The sequence below is a fragment of the Pseudophryne corroboree genome, chromosome 5 (genome assembly GCF_028390025.1).
Source record: "Pseudophryne corroboree isolate aPseCor3 chromosome 5, aPseCor3.hap2, whole genome shotgun sequence".
Classification (NCBI taxonomy): Eukaryota; Metazoa; Chordata; class Amphibia; order Anura; family Myobatrachidae; genus Pseudophryne; species Pseudophryne corroboree.
In genome coordinates, this window is record NC_086448.1 from 307410297 (window position 1) to 307425172 (window position 14876).

The 14876-nt window shown below is 46.1% G+C and overlaps 1 protein-coding gene across 1 annotated transcript in view; it reads right to left on the bottom strand.

Annotated features, from left to right (window-relative positions):
- The window catches only part of STK17A (serine/threonine kinase 17a), a 70451-nt gene that overhangs the window by 32334 nt on the left and 23241 nt on the right, over window positions 1–14876 (bottom strand). The window contains exon 3 of the mRNA XM_063922465.1: window positions 6909–7121. Coding sequence (XP_063778535.1) covers window positions 6909–7121 — 213 coding nt within the window. The remainder of the gene's footprint in view (window positions 1–6908; window positions 7122–14876) is intronic.

Here is a 14876-nt window from a genome sequence, read left to right on the forward strand (position 1 = left end):
AGGATGCTGGGGACACTTCAAGAACCATGGGGTTTATACCAAAGCTCTAGAATGCGTGGGAGAGTGCGGATGACTCTGCAGCACCGATTGACCAAACATGAGGTCCTCATCAGCCAGGGTATCAAACTTGTAGAACTTCGCAAAGGTGTTTGAACCCGACCAAGTAGCCGCTCGGCAAAGTTGTAAAGCAGAGACCCATCGGGCAGCCGCCCAGGATGAGCCCACCTTTCTGGTAGAATGGGCCTTCACCGATTTCGGTAACGGCAATCCAGCCGTAGAATGAGCCTGCTGAACCGTATGACAGATCCAGCGCGCAATAGTCTGCTTGGAAGCAGGAGCCCCAATTTTGTTGTGAGCATACAGGACAAAACAGAGCCTCAGTTTTCCTAAAATGAGCCATTCTGGCCACATACATTTTCAAAGCTCTGACTACGTCGAGAAACTTTGATTCCAGCAAGGCATCAGTAGCCACTGGCACTACAATAGGTTGGTTCAAGTGGAACAATGAAACTACTTTCGGCAGAAACTGCTGATGAGTCCCCAACTCTGCTCTATCTTCATGGAAGATCAAATAAAGGGCTCTTGTGAGACAAGGCCGCCAATTCAGACACCCGCCTGGCGGATGCCAAGGCCAAGGCCAACAGCATGACCACTTTCCAAGTGAGAAATTTCAACTCCACCTTTTGTAAAGGTACAAACCAATGAGATTGAAGGAATTGCAACACCACGTTAAGATCCCACGGTGCCACAGGGGGCACAAAGGAAGGTTGGATGTGCAACACGCCTTTCACAAAAAGTCTGAACTTCTGGAAGGGGAGGCCAATTGTTTTTGGAAGAAAACCGATAAGGCTGAAATATGTGCTTTAATGGAGCCCAACTTTAGGCCCGCATCCACATCGGCTTGTAGAAAATGGAGAAAACGTCCTAACCGAAATTCTTCCATAGGAGCCTTCTTGGATTCACACCAAGACACGTATTTTCTCCAAATACGGTGGTAATGTTTAGACGTTACTCCTTTCCTGGCCTGAATAAGAGTGGGGATGACTTCCTTGGGAATACCCTTTCGGGCTAGGATCCGGCGTTCAACCTCCAAGCCGTCAAACGAAGACGCGGTAAGTCTTGGAACACGCACGGCCCCTGCTGTAATAGATCCTCCCTCGGAGGAAGAGGCCAGAATCTCTTATGAGTAATTCCTTAAGATCCGGATACCAAGCCCTCCTTGGCCAGTCTGGAACAATGAGGATCGCTTGAACCTTTGTTCTTATGATCTTTATCACTTTTGGAATGAGTGGAAGTGGAGGAAACAGGTATACCGACTGAAACACCCAAGGTGTCACTAGGGCATCCACTGCTATTGCTTGAAGGTCTCTCGACCTGGAATATCATCTCTGAAGTTTTTTTGTTGAGGCGAGACACCATCATCTCTATTTGTGGAATTCCCCAAAGACTTGTCACTTCTGTAAAGACCTCTTGATGAAGACCCCACTCTCCTGGATGGAGATCGTGTCTGCTGATGAAGTCTGCTTCCCAGTTGTCCACTCCTGGAATGAAGATTGCCGACAGAGCGCTTGTATGCCTTTCCGCCCAACAGAGAACTTTTGTGACCTCTGCCATAGCCGCTCAGCTCTTTGGTCCGCCCTGGCGGTTTATGTACGCTACTGCTGTTATGTTGTCCGACTGAATCAAGACAGACTGACTGCGAAGAAGATGTTCCGCTTGTAGAAGGCCGTTGTGAATGGCCCTTAACTCCAGAACGTTTATGTGTAGTCACATTTCCTGGCTTGACCATCTTCCCTGGAAGTTTTCCCCCTGTGTGACTGCTCCCCAGCCTCGGAGACTCGCATCCGTGGTCACTAAGATCAAGTCCTGGATCCCGTACCTACGTCCCTCTAGGAGGCGAGAGCTGTGCAGCCACCACAGGAGTGAGATTCTGGTCTTGGAAGACAGGGTTATCCTTCGGTGCATGTGCAGATGGGACCCGGACCACTTGTCCAACAGGTCCCACTGAAACACTCTGGCATGGAATCTGCCAAACTGAATGGCCTCGTAGGCCGCCACCATCTTCCCCAGCAACAGAGTGCATTGATGGATTGATACTCTTGGTGGTTTCAGGATTTGTTTGACCAGGTTCTGAATTTCTAGAGCCTTTTCCACTGGAAGAAAAACTCTGTAATTCTGTGTCCAGAATCATTCCCGAAAACGACAGCCGTCTCGTCTGAACCAACTGTGATTTTGGCAAGTTTAGGAGCCAACCATGTTGCTGCAGAATTGTCAGGGATCGCGTAATGTTCTGCAGTAATTGTTCCCTGGATTTAGCCTTTATCAGGAGATTGTCCAAGTACGGGATAATCGTGACTCCTTGCTTGCGTAGGAGAACCATCATTTCGGCCATTACTTTGGTGAATACCCTCGGAGCCGTGAACAGACCAAACGGCAACGTCTGAAATTGGTAATGACAATCCCGAACTGCAAACCTCAGGTAAGCCTGATGTGAGGGATAAATGGGAACATGTAAGTAGGCATCCTTTATGTCTACTGACACCATAAAATCCCCCTCCTCCAAACTGGAGATCACTGCCCAGAGAGATTCCATCTTGAATTTGAATTTTTTTTAGGTAGGAATTGAGGGATTTGAGGTTCAGGATTGGTCTGACTGAGCCGTCTGGCTTCGGGACCACTAACAGGCTCGAATAAAAGCCTTCTCTCTGTTGTGACGGGGGAACCCAGACAATGACTTGATTGTGACACAATTTTTGTATTGCGGCGCATACTACCTCCCTGTCTGGAAGAGAAGCTGGTAAGGTAGATTTGAAAAATCGGTGAGGGGGAACGTCTTGAAAACTCCAGTTTGTACCCCTGGGACACTATTTCTAAGACCCATGGGTCCAGGGCCGAACGAGCCCAGAACTGACTGAAGAGCCTGAGACGTGCCCCCACCAGTGCGAACTCCCGCAGAGGAGCCCCAGCGTCATGCAGTGGACTTGGCAGAAGTCGGGGAGGACTTCTGCTCCTGGGAACTGGCCACAGCCGGTGATAGTTTACCTTTTCCCTTTCCTCTAGTAGCAAGAAAGGAAGACCCTCGGCCCTTTCTGTATTTATTGGGCCGAAAGGACTGCATTTGATAGTGTGCTTTCTTTTGCGGTGCAGGCACATAAGGTAAAAATGACGACTTACCCGCGGTAGCCGTAGATACCAAATCAGCGAGGCAGTCACCAAACAATACACCACCTTAATACGGTAGAGACTCCATAGTCAGCATCAGCATTCCATTGATGAATCCACAATGCTCTCCTAGCTGAGACTGCCATGGCATTGGCCCGTGATCCCAAGAGGCCAATATCTCTCGCAGCTTCCTTTAGGTAGACTGCAGCGTCCCCGATATGACCTAGTGTCAAAAGAATGCTATCCCTATCCCAAGAGGCCAATATCTCTCGCAGCTTCCTTTAGGTAGACTGCAGCGTCCCTGATATGACCTAGTGTCAAAAGAATGCTATCCCTATCCATTTCAGATGACAAGTTATCTGCCCATTTTTCGATAGCACTACTCACCCACGCAGATGCAATGGCTGGTCTGAGTAGCGTACCCGTGGTGACATTAAATGGATTTCAAAGTATTTTCCGGTCTACGATCCACAGGATACTTTAGGGCTGCCGTGTCAGGGGACGGAAGAGCCACCTTTTTGGACAGCCGTGACAGAGCTTTATCCACAATGGGGGGGGGGGGTGACTCCCATTTTTCCCTATCCCCAGAGGGAAACTGATACGCCACTACAATCCTTTTGGGAATCTGAAACTTCTTGTCAGGATTTTCCCAAACCTTTTCACAAAGCGTGTTCAGTTCATGAGAGGGAGGAAAGGTTACCTCAGGTTTCTTCCCTTTATACATACAGACCCTAGTATCAGGAACAGTAGGGTCCTCAGTGAAATGTAATACATCTTTTATAGCCACAATCATGTACTGAATGCCTTTTGCCAGTTTTGGATCTAATCTGGCATCACTATATTCGACACTTGAGTCAGTGTCCGTGTCGGTATCCGTGTCTGCCAGCTGGGCAAATGAACGTTTTTGTGACCCCCGAGGGGGTCTGGACTTGAAACAACACATCCTCTACGGATTTCTTCCAAGCCTGGTTCTGAGACTCAGATTTGTCCAATCTTTATTTATCAGAGCCACATTAGCATTCAAGGCACTAAAAACATTCAATCCGGTGTCGTCGGTGCCGACAGGGTCACTCCCACAGCCGTTTGTGTCCCTAACAGTCTCCTCCTGGGAAGAGCACTCCGCCTCAGACATGCCGACACACGTGCACCCACCACACGCAGACACACTGGACCTATAGGGGACAGACCCACAGTAAGCCTGTCAGAGAGACACAGAGGGAGTATTGCCAGCTCACACCCCAGCGCCTAATCCCAGTCTGAAAACACCACAGAAGATATCCCAGACCTGCAGCGCTTTTATAAGTTACATATAATGCACCAAAACCACTAACCCCCAATGCACCAAAACCAATAACCCCCCCCCCCCCCCTGTTTTGCACCCTGCTACTTGTACAGCAGTGGACCAGCGTCTCTGCAGCCTTGTGTAGAGAAAATGGCTCCGGGCTGTGTGGGCTAAGCCCTGCCCCCGTAATGGCGCGCTTCAGACCCGCTCTTTTAAAAAAAAAAAAAAATGTATACTTGCGGGGGTCCGGACAGTGCCCTGGCACTTAGTCCGCTCTTGCCAGGTAGTTATTGAGGCTCAAATGCTGCCCAGGGCGCCCCCCCCTGCATCCTGTAGTGCCGCTGTGTGTGGGAGCATGGCGCGCAGCGTGCGATCGCTGTACGGTACCTCAAAGCCGTCACTGAAGTCTTCTGATCTTCTTCTACTCACCTGTCTTCTGACTTCTGGCTCTGCAAGGGGGGTGACGGCGGGCTCTGGGAACGAGCATCTAGGCATACCTAGCGATCAGACCCTCAGGAGCTAATGGTGTCCTATAGCCAAAGAAGCAGAGCCTTTAAACTCACAGAAGTAGGTCTGACTTCTCTCCCCTAAGTCCCACAAAGCAGGGAGACTGTTGCCAGTAATTCTCCCTGAACATAAAAAACCTAACATAGTCTTTTCAGAGAAACTCAGTAGAGCTCCTCAGAGTGCACCCAGTCTGCCTGGGCACAGATTCTAAACTGGAGTCTGGAGGAGGGGCATAGAGGAAGGAGCCAGTTCACACCCCTTTGAAAGTCTTAAAGTGCCCATGTCTCCTGCGGATCCCGTCTATACCCCATGGTTCTTGAAGTGTCCCCAGCATCCTCTAGGACGTATGAGAAATTCAAGATATTGATGTTAGCATCACCTGTATATGAACTGGGTTTGAAATGGGTGTACTGGTATTAAACGGCTGCCACGGCAAGCACTTGACATTACTAGACCACAGCGCAGACAGCTTTTCATTCAGTTTATTTAGTACCCAATGACACAAAGTGAATGATGCTGTAGAACGGGATATACGGCAACATCCACTGGCCACAGTTGAAAAGCTTACCCTTGGCAACAAATTAAAATATTAAGGGTGTAGTACTGCTGTATACTCTTTGAAGAGTGCGTCAGGAGACAGGCAGGATTTACTTTCACGCTTTCATTTTTGCCATAAGACTTCAAAATTGAGGAAGCTACAGATCTTGAAGTACAAAGCTAAATGCAAAAGAAGTCAGGTGTGAAAGGCACCTTACAAAGGATGCCTAGTGCACAATGCTTAGAACGTACTATACTTCAAAAGTCCTCTATGTACAAATGCGCATGAGGCCTAACTCACTACATTAACCCCTGTGGCAATGGAATACAGTTGTCATAGGCAAGGCCAGCACTGTGTGCATCATATGCCTGCTCACGACTACCAAGCATGAGAACATGTTAATATTTAACCCAGATTATTGTAACAAAGCGCAGAGATTACAGGACAAATAATATCTGCACGAAGGACATGCACTATGATTTAGCATTAGTTTCACAAGCAAACTGCAAAGTTGCAAAAGGAAAAAAGGAGCCTAAATAAAAAAAAGGTAGAAACCACAGCAAAACAAGATATGAAAGAATGACCACCAACAAAAATATGGTCAACTTTAAAACAAAGCCATATTCTGTTTCCAGTATGACCCTAGAGGGAACGCAGTCACAATAGCGACATGTTGAAATGTCACCATAAGAATGTCAACCTGTTCATAATATCAACATCTGAAATCCTGATATTCTGAGAATGCAGACATTGGGGTTAGGCTGCAGAACGAGGAGATTAGGAAAAATACTTACCAGAACTGCCACTGTGTCTGAACTGCTCCACATGTGACCGCCAGGACCCAGAAGACTACTGGAAACACAGATGCCGCTGGGAGCATGTAAGTCACTGCTAGGACATTTCAGCAGTGTGTAAATGATAAATGTCGACCATATATACCACACCCCTCTGGGAGTACCCCAACAATTCTCTTGCATGCTTTGGTATTGCTGGTTAGGGAGAAACTAAACTCTAGTGGCACCCGCAGTCCAAAAATGCTCCAATGCTTGGCCTGGAGTATAAACAACTCTGTTAGAGGTAGCAGCTTTCCACATGGCTTATCCCATCAGCATAAGCAGCTAGCATCTGTGGGAGGTCAACCCTCCATGGGACTCTGTGGGTCTTCATACTGACTCAGATTGTCTCCTGATAGGTCTCTGTGCATTGCCCTCCTAATGCTGCAGGATCCCACAGTCCATAGTCCCCACTGATGTATCCTGATATTATAGTGTACCAACGTGGTTGCCCAGCACTATAGGACTAGTGATAAAACATAACCAGACAACACAAGTAATGTATTTTCTTGTACATTTAAAATGGTCGCCTTGTACTAAGTAAATGGCAGCAGTCAAACACAGAGTACAAAGAAGCTTTACTTACTATTCTAACACAAGGATAATTTCAGTAGCCGTTTCATACACCTCATGTAGCTTGATGACCCAAGGGTTGTCTCTTGCTAGCTCCAACACTGCAATCTCATGCAGGATCTCCACTCGGCAATCCTGACCCTTTCTTCGTTTTCTCATGATCTTTGCAGCAAACTCTTTTTCAGTATCTTTTTCTATACACTTCCGGACCACAGCAAATTTTCCTCTGCAGAAAAAAAAAAAAAGTTGCAAAATAAGTTAGATGTCCCAATCTACGTTATAGGCAAAGCAGACCTGAAAGGAAGCGGCCATGTTTCAGCCTCACAAACCAACAGCATTGGCCGACAATATAATGTACCATCCAGTATAAAGGACACACAGGATGCTGTGCCCTACAAACAGCGCACTTGATATATCTTCAGCAGCTGCATGTTAAGTAAAGTACTCAGGATTAGAGAGTCATGGAGACGAGGCTTTCTGGTTTAATAAATAATGAAAAATAAATCAATTAAAAAGTGTATGTATCCTTTGAAGTATAGTTGTAGACACATGAAAATCATGAGATTTAAAGCAATGAAAAGCTAGCTTTATATGTCAGTATGCTGACTGAAGGCACAAATGGTTAGAAGATCTCAAACCATGTGGTTAAGAGTGTCTTGGAACATAAACATGTTCGGCGGGATGTAATGGAGTCAGATCGCTGAAGGTGCAGGATGGCGGCTGTTCCGGCATTTTTTTTTTTTTTTTTAAAGGGGCAAAAGCTCACAAGGCAAAACCATGCATTGTTAAGTGACTCAACAACTTTAGTATGTATTACTTTCTCCAGCAATTGTGCCAAGAGGTCATTCTAAACAACAGTAAACACTTAAATGTTCTAAGAAATTATTTTTTCCATGTAAGTTGAACAGAGTTATAAAAACTTATCCAAGATGTTTGAACATTTTGGAAAAGCCATTTAACAGATTTTGGCTACCTTCTGTAAAACCTAGCAAAGCATATTTAAACAAACCCATTCACAACTACAAATGGCAATTCCGTCATTATCTGGTGTGACGGTGCTCCTCACAGTGACTGGAACAGACTACATATAGCACATGATCACTAAGCAGCAACTATTTACTTTTGATGAGCCTCCAGACAAAAGATCCTGTACACAGAGATACATTTAATGTATTTAAATCACCAAGAAAGTGGCAACTTAACATTAAGTCACCATTTTAATTCAATTAAACTAAGTTATTACCTGTGTAAGAATAAAAAAAATGCAGGTGGTAATAAAATAACAGAATGTTATATCTGTGACAGATCAAAAGGCTTGCAGAGATAAATACAAAATCAGCCATGGAAACGGGCAAATGCAAACATTCTTTTGTCTTGCACGTTTTTGAAGCATGAAGTCATGTTCTGACATAAAGAGCTGGGCTTCAACAGACTAAAATGCATTGTACGCTGACCTACTTCTATGCAAGTAGATATACAAACACTGATTAACACAATCAGACTGCATGCTTGAAAGGATGGAAGCACACTGGCTAAGTTTAAAAGTCGCATGGTTGCCAAGTCCTCACTAGTGAAGCTTTTGATTTTCAAATAAATATATTTATTTATTAATTAAATTAATTAGCGTTCACCTCTAGAAGTCGGGCAGGGCGCCGGACTGGGAGGGGCACAAGCGTGTGCACCGAAAAAGGGGCGTGGCCATTTCACGTAATAAAAGTGGGCGGTTCAGCCCACAGATGTTAAAACAGGGGGCGTGGGCGGCCGGCGGCGTCACTGTTGGGGGCGTGCCCAGCACCTACGGAGGTGCTAGGCTTCCCCCAAGCTCTCTCACAGTGAATGGATGCCGCGCGCATGCGCATGTCATCTTTACATGCCAGGAGGGCAGGAATCGGGTGGCTGTTCTAGCAGGGCGCCGCAGAAAGGGCAGGGCGGATTTTGCCCTTAAAAAAAAAAAAAAAAAAAAAACCAGGCAGGGCGCAGCGCCCTGCTAAAACAGCCTAGCGTGAACACACACACACACACACACACACACACACACACACACTAACATATATATATATATACTGCTAGGTGCTATCCGGAAGCATTGCTGTGGGGGCTTGGAGATGGGAGCCGGTATTATTTTACCTTGATATACGTGAGCTTGTACATACACACACACACACACACACACACACACATACATATACACAAACCTATACTAATATATATATATATATATATATATATATATATATATATATATATATATATATATATATATATATATAAAAAAAAAAGACAATTGTACCGGCACTCACTTACTGTCCAGGAACACATACTGCTCAGGTGCCATCCATGAGACCAAAGTGACTCAACTAATACACAATCCAATTGGCGGCACTCCCAAGGCTTGATGTTATTAAATAAACAGACGAACTGCGTCTCAGTGTCCAACGTTTCAGTCTGACGACTTTTATCAAGAACAAGTTCTTGATAAAAGTCTTGGGAGTGCCGCCAATTGGATTGTGTGTGTATAATACATACATATATATATATACATATATACATACATACATACATACATACATACATACATACATACATACACACACACACTATCTTCGAATTATATGCAAGCTGTATTCTGTACATGAAGGGGAGGGTTTGGTCCCTTTCTGGTTTGTTGGTGTCAAAGTAAATATGCATGCATAGAATTTCAAGAGCATTTTTCTTTCCCAGTAAGGCTGCAGACAGGCAAGTATCTGACCGCAAGCTACAATACTTTACAGGTGTAGCATGATCTACATCAGGGGTGGGGAACCTTTTTTCTACCAAGGGCCATTCGGATATTTCTAAAATCCTTCGGGGGCCATACAAAAATTATCAACTTAAAAATTAGCCTGCCTCCAGTCACTTGTTATGCCCCCTAGTAGTGCCGCTTACACACACACACACACACACACACACACACACACACGGAAAAAACCCACAATGCTCACCAGCCCTGCTCCTGCTTCCGGACCGCTGCCCTCCCTCTCCTCGAAACTATGGGAGATGTCATGACGTCTCTCCAATAGCGCCGCACAGCCACATATGTACACTGCCTGAGCCAGAAGCTGGAGCTCAGGAGTGAGCTACTGCCTCCAGCTACTGCTGAGAAGCTGGGCGCCCGCTGGTGGTAAAATCTCAGCGGGCGCTGGGCATCTACTCTCGTTTAGGTGAGCCGGGCCGGATCAAGTGGCTTTGAGGGCCTTATACGGCCCTCGGGCCTGAGGTTCCCCACCCCTGATCTACATGGTAATGGAGGAATAGAAGCTGTTACCTACACACAGGGGAGACCATCGCTGGTCTCCACTGCACCATCAGTGCAAAACTTCAGCAAAAAATGCAATTTTATCATGTCACAAACTGCACGGATTTGCGGGAGAAGATAGTAATACAGACTAGTATTGAATCGGATTGGAGGCATCCCTTTCCAAATGTGGATTAGATGTGTGAGACGTCATTTACAAGATTAAATAAAAGAAAGGAAGTAAAGAACCACATTTACAAAGGCGTGCCAGGCTTTATTCATTCAGAGTATTGAATTAAAAGTTCAGACTATTCAGAGGATTTGGTTTTGTGGTACTCTTTTAATGGAAAGAATAAGGAATTGCCAGTAGACATGTGAATACCTTCGGTATTCAGCAAAAATAAATAAATAAAAAATATACTTCTCTTTCCAGAGGTTGGTTAATTAACAACACATTGCTCTTGACATTCCCTGCCACCAACAGGTCATGAAAATTTATCTCACTACATTGTAATTATCATGCTTGTTGTGCCCAATCAGACCAGGTTTAGCCATGTATAGTGGCTAAACCCATCCAAACTCCATGTTAGGGTACCCAAACCAGAGCTTTTACACATTTCTGCTTACCACCACAGGAGGCTGTGAGAAGAAATGTGTCCCCCTGATTTAAGGGTAATGTGTGGCACCGTGTAAAGGTTAGAGGAGTGCAAAGTGTGGCTACCAATTGTATCTGGTTGCCTAACACTGTCAAAGGGTGGGTACACATTAGGCAGATATTGGCACAATATGCCGTATTTGGCATGACAAATTGTGCATATCGCCTAGTGTGTATGCGCTATCACATGCTTCCGCGAGTCACATGCGTCATCTTCCGGTCAGCCGTGCTTGAAGGCCAACCAGACAATATTGCATGCGGCGCCATGAATATTAATGAAGGACAGAACAGTTATTAAAGTCTTCATGGGGCTCGATTCAATTCTGTGCGGATTGAATAGCGCCAGGAATTTGCTCTCGCTGCTATTAAATTCAGTGTTCTGTCATGTCGGGGAAGGAAGGTTCTCGCGGTCTAAACAGGGTGTTTTGACGCGAGAACCGTCATTCTCCTTCTAAAGTGCTCAGCGCGATGCTGTTTCTGCCACGCTAAGGGCAGAAATCAGCATCGCGACAGCACCTTTGTCGCATTTCTGCTCACACCCCTGGATGGGTGCGAGAACAAATCCTCTCGCCGGCACTTTTCAATCCACGCAAAATTAAACTCGAGCATGGTGTGTGTACCGGTAATCTGGCATAGTACATAACTATAACTTGGTACAACTCACCTCAAACTACCCAAAATGCAGCACCACAATCAATTTTTTTTTTTTATATATTCTTTATTTTGGTTTTTCAGTAAAAACAAAGATGTTACAAACAGTACAACATTGTATAAACATGTGGGTCGTTAGACCAGTAAAGCATAGAACATCTAGAGTCCACACGAAAGACAAGACAAAGGGTAGTGGGGGGAAAAGGGGTAAAGTCAGGGAAGGGGAATGGGTGAGCTAATCAATCTTAACTAGGTGCAAGTATGGGTTCCGTACAGTGAGGCGGACTACATCAGAAAGCGGTATCATGGTGAGTCTAGTGCAGAGGTTCTCAAACTCGGTCTTCGGGGGCCCACACAGTGCATGTTTTGCAGGTCTCCTCACAGAATCGCAAGTGAAATAATTAGCTCCACCTGTGGACCTTTTAAAATGCGTCAGTGAGTAATTAATACACCTGCTGGGTTACCTGCAAAACATGCACTGTGTGGGCTCCCGAGGACAGAGTTTGAGAACCTCTGGTCTAGTGGAATCTGGTCTTTGTAGGTGGAGGTAGATTTAAATTCCAACCAAGAAAACCATGTGGCGACATAATCGGCATGTGAGTCAAGGACTGAATGAAAAATATCCTCCATTGTTCTATAAAATTCTATTCGCTGGAACCATTCCCATATTCTGGGGGGGGCCGGAGACTTCCAGTGGACCGGTACCACCGCCCTCGCTGCGTTATTTAGATGCTTGAGAAGGGAATGTTTGTACTTTGCTAGTGGAATTGTAGTGTGGGAGAGCAACCAGAAGTCAATCCCAGTAGGAGCCCGAAACCCCAGGATTTTGGAGATTTGAATAACCTGGCCCCAAAAGGTAGAGATCAGGGGGCAGTCCCACCATATATGAATAAGGGTACCACGGTCCTTTCCACATCTCCAACACAAGGGGGATACTGAAGGAAAGAACTTATGCAGAAGGGAGGGACATCGATACCACCTAGTAAGCCGTTTATACTGTGTTTCAATTACTTGTAAACTTGTAGAGCAACGGGACATAATTTCACAGTGTTTCTTCCAATTAATATGTATCCCTCTAGGTGCAAGATCAGCATCCCATTTCGTGCAGAAAGCGGGATCTCCTGTGAAACGTCCATGTAGCAATATCTTATATATACCCGATACAACATGTGTGGGTTCAGAAGATTGGGAACACATTGCTTCAAAAGGTGTAATACTGCTAGTCAATGTAGCGGCTGGCCTGTGAGACAAAGTAAAGTGACGAATTTGGAGATAGAACCAGAAGTCAGTCGCAGGAATATCAGTGCCCTCCCTGAGTTCATCAAAAGCTTTGATCTTCCCCCCAGAGAGCAAATGTGTTACCCTAGTCAAGCCTGTCTGTTTCCACCTGGCGGCCGCACCTCCACCCATACCCGGCCCAAACAGTGGGTTGTCAAGAAGCAGGAGAAGCAGGGAAGTTGATGAAGAAAGACCCAGTCTATATCGCAGTGTTCTCCATAGAGCTAAGGTGGGCCCAACCGTCAGGTGTGGGGAGCGGCCAATGGTCCTAAGCCAGGGTACTGCCTGCAATTGCAGACCCGAGGACCGTTTCTCCAAGTCAACCCACTGCTTAGAGCTGGCACCAAGTCGCGACCAATCCAAGATCCTATTCAAAATCGTGGCCTGATAATGTCGAAACCATGGGCAGCTGTTGGCCCCCCTGAGCCTTCCTATAGAATAGGTAGCAATGCTTGAACCTGGGCTTCCTGCCCCCCCAAACAAATCGACTAATAGCTTTGTGTGTGTCTACCAAAAACTGATGGGGGAGTTTTAAGGGGATGGTCTGGAAAAGATATAGCAGCCTTGGCAGGATATTCATTTTCACAATGCTCATACGGCCTAGCCAGGAGAACTTCTGTTGAAGCCACTGCGACATTTCCTTATGCAGCTTACGCAATAAAGGGAGGTGGTTTAGAGTGACAGTAGTCGAAAGGGAGGAGGGGATCAAAATGCCTAAATATTTAATGTGGGAGGGGTGCCAGGTGAAGGGAAACATAGTCTTCAGAGACGAGACTAAGTCAGCGGGGAGAGAGATATTAAGGGCCGTAGATTTAGCATAATTAATCTTAAAATTGGATAATGCTCCAAAGCGTGCAAAATTCTTTCATAAAACCAGACAGGGATATAGCAGGGTTCGTAACGACCGCCAGAAGGTCATCCGCGAACAATGCAAGTTTGTGTTCCGTTTCACCCACCTTCAAGCCAGTGACGTCAGGGTTCTGACGGATGGCCCTAGCCAGAGCCTCCATGCAGATAACAAATATCAATGGCGACAGCGGGCATCCTTGTCTAGTCCCATTAGAGATGTCCATCGGGTCAGAAAGTATTCTGCTCACCCGCGCCGAGGGAGCTTGATATAGCGTTAAGATTTTTTGCAAAAACACTTCCCCAAGGCCCAATCGTCGCAGCGTCTTTTCCATAAAGACCCAGTCGATGCGGTCAAAGGCTTTCTCAGAGTCTATGGAGAGAAGCATCATGGGAGCCTTAGCGGAGCTTGCATGGGCTATCAGGTCAATCACTCTTATGGTGTTGTCCCTCGCTTCTCTACTGCGAACGAAGCCATCCTGATCCGAGTGTGTCATTGTCGGCAGCAACAATCACAGGCCGATCGCTAAGAGTTTACCGTACAATTTAATATCAACATTAAGGAGGGAGATTGGCCTTTAACTGGATGGCAGTGATGGGTCTTTCCAGTCTTTAGGGATGACCGTGACGTGTGCCTCTAAGGACTGGTTTGAAAAGGGGGCCCTCGGAGAGACAGAATTGCAAGCGCGGAGCAGGAGAGGGAGAAGTTTATCTTGAAAAGTTTTGTAATAAGATATGGGGAGGCCGTTGGGGCCCGGACTTTTACCAGACGGGGAGGACTTCAGGGCGGACACAAGTTCGTTGTTTGTGAAAGGGTCTTCAAGGGCTTTAATTATAGCTGGGGAGAGGGACGGGAAATTAATCTCTTCTAGGAAATACTCTACTGCCTTCCCATGTACTGACTGCTCACATTGGGAGCGCAGAGATGTCAAATTATAGAGTTTCGTATAGTACGCCTGAAAGATCTCAGCCATCTTACCGTCCGAAGCATGGGGCACACCAGAGGAGTCCCTAATCTCCCTAATATAGGTGAGGGATCTTTGGGCACGAAGAGCGCGGACAAGAAGCTTCCCAGGTTTGTTACCCCACCTATGGAACTTGTGCCTGCAACAATGGAACGCCCTGCGGGTGCCTTCATTCAGCAAGTTATTAAGGGAAGACCGAGCTTCCTGCAGTTCTGCTAACACATTGGAAGTTAGTGTGGATTTATGCATGAGTTCCAGTCTTTTAATTTTAGCAAGTAGGGCTTCCCGACAGTAATTTTTTTGTTTCTCGAG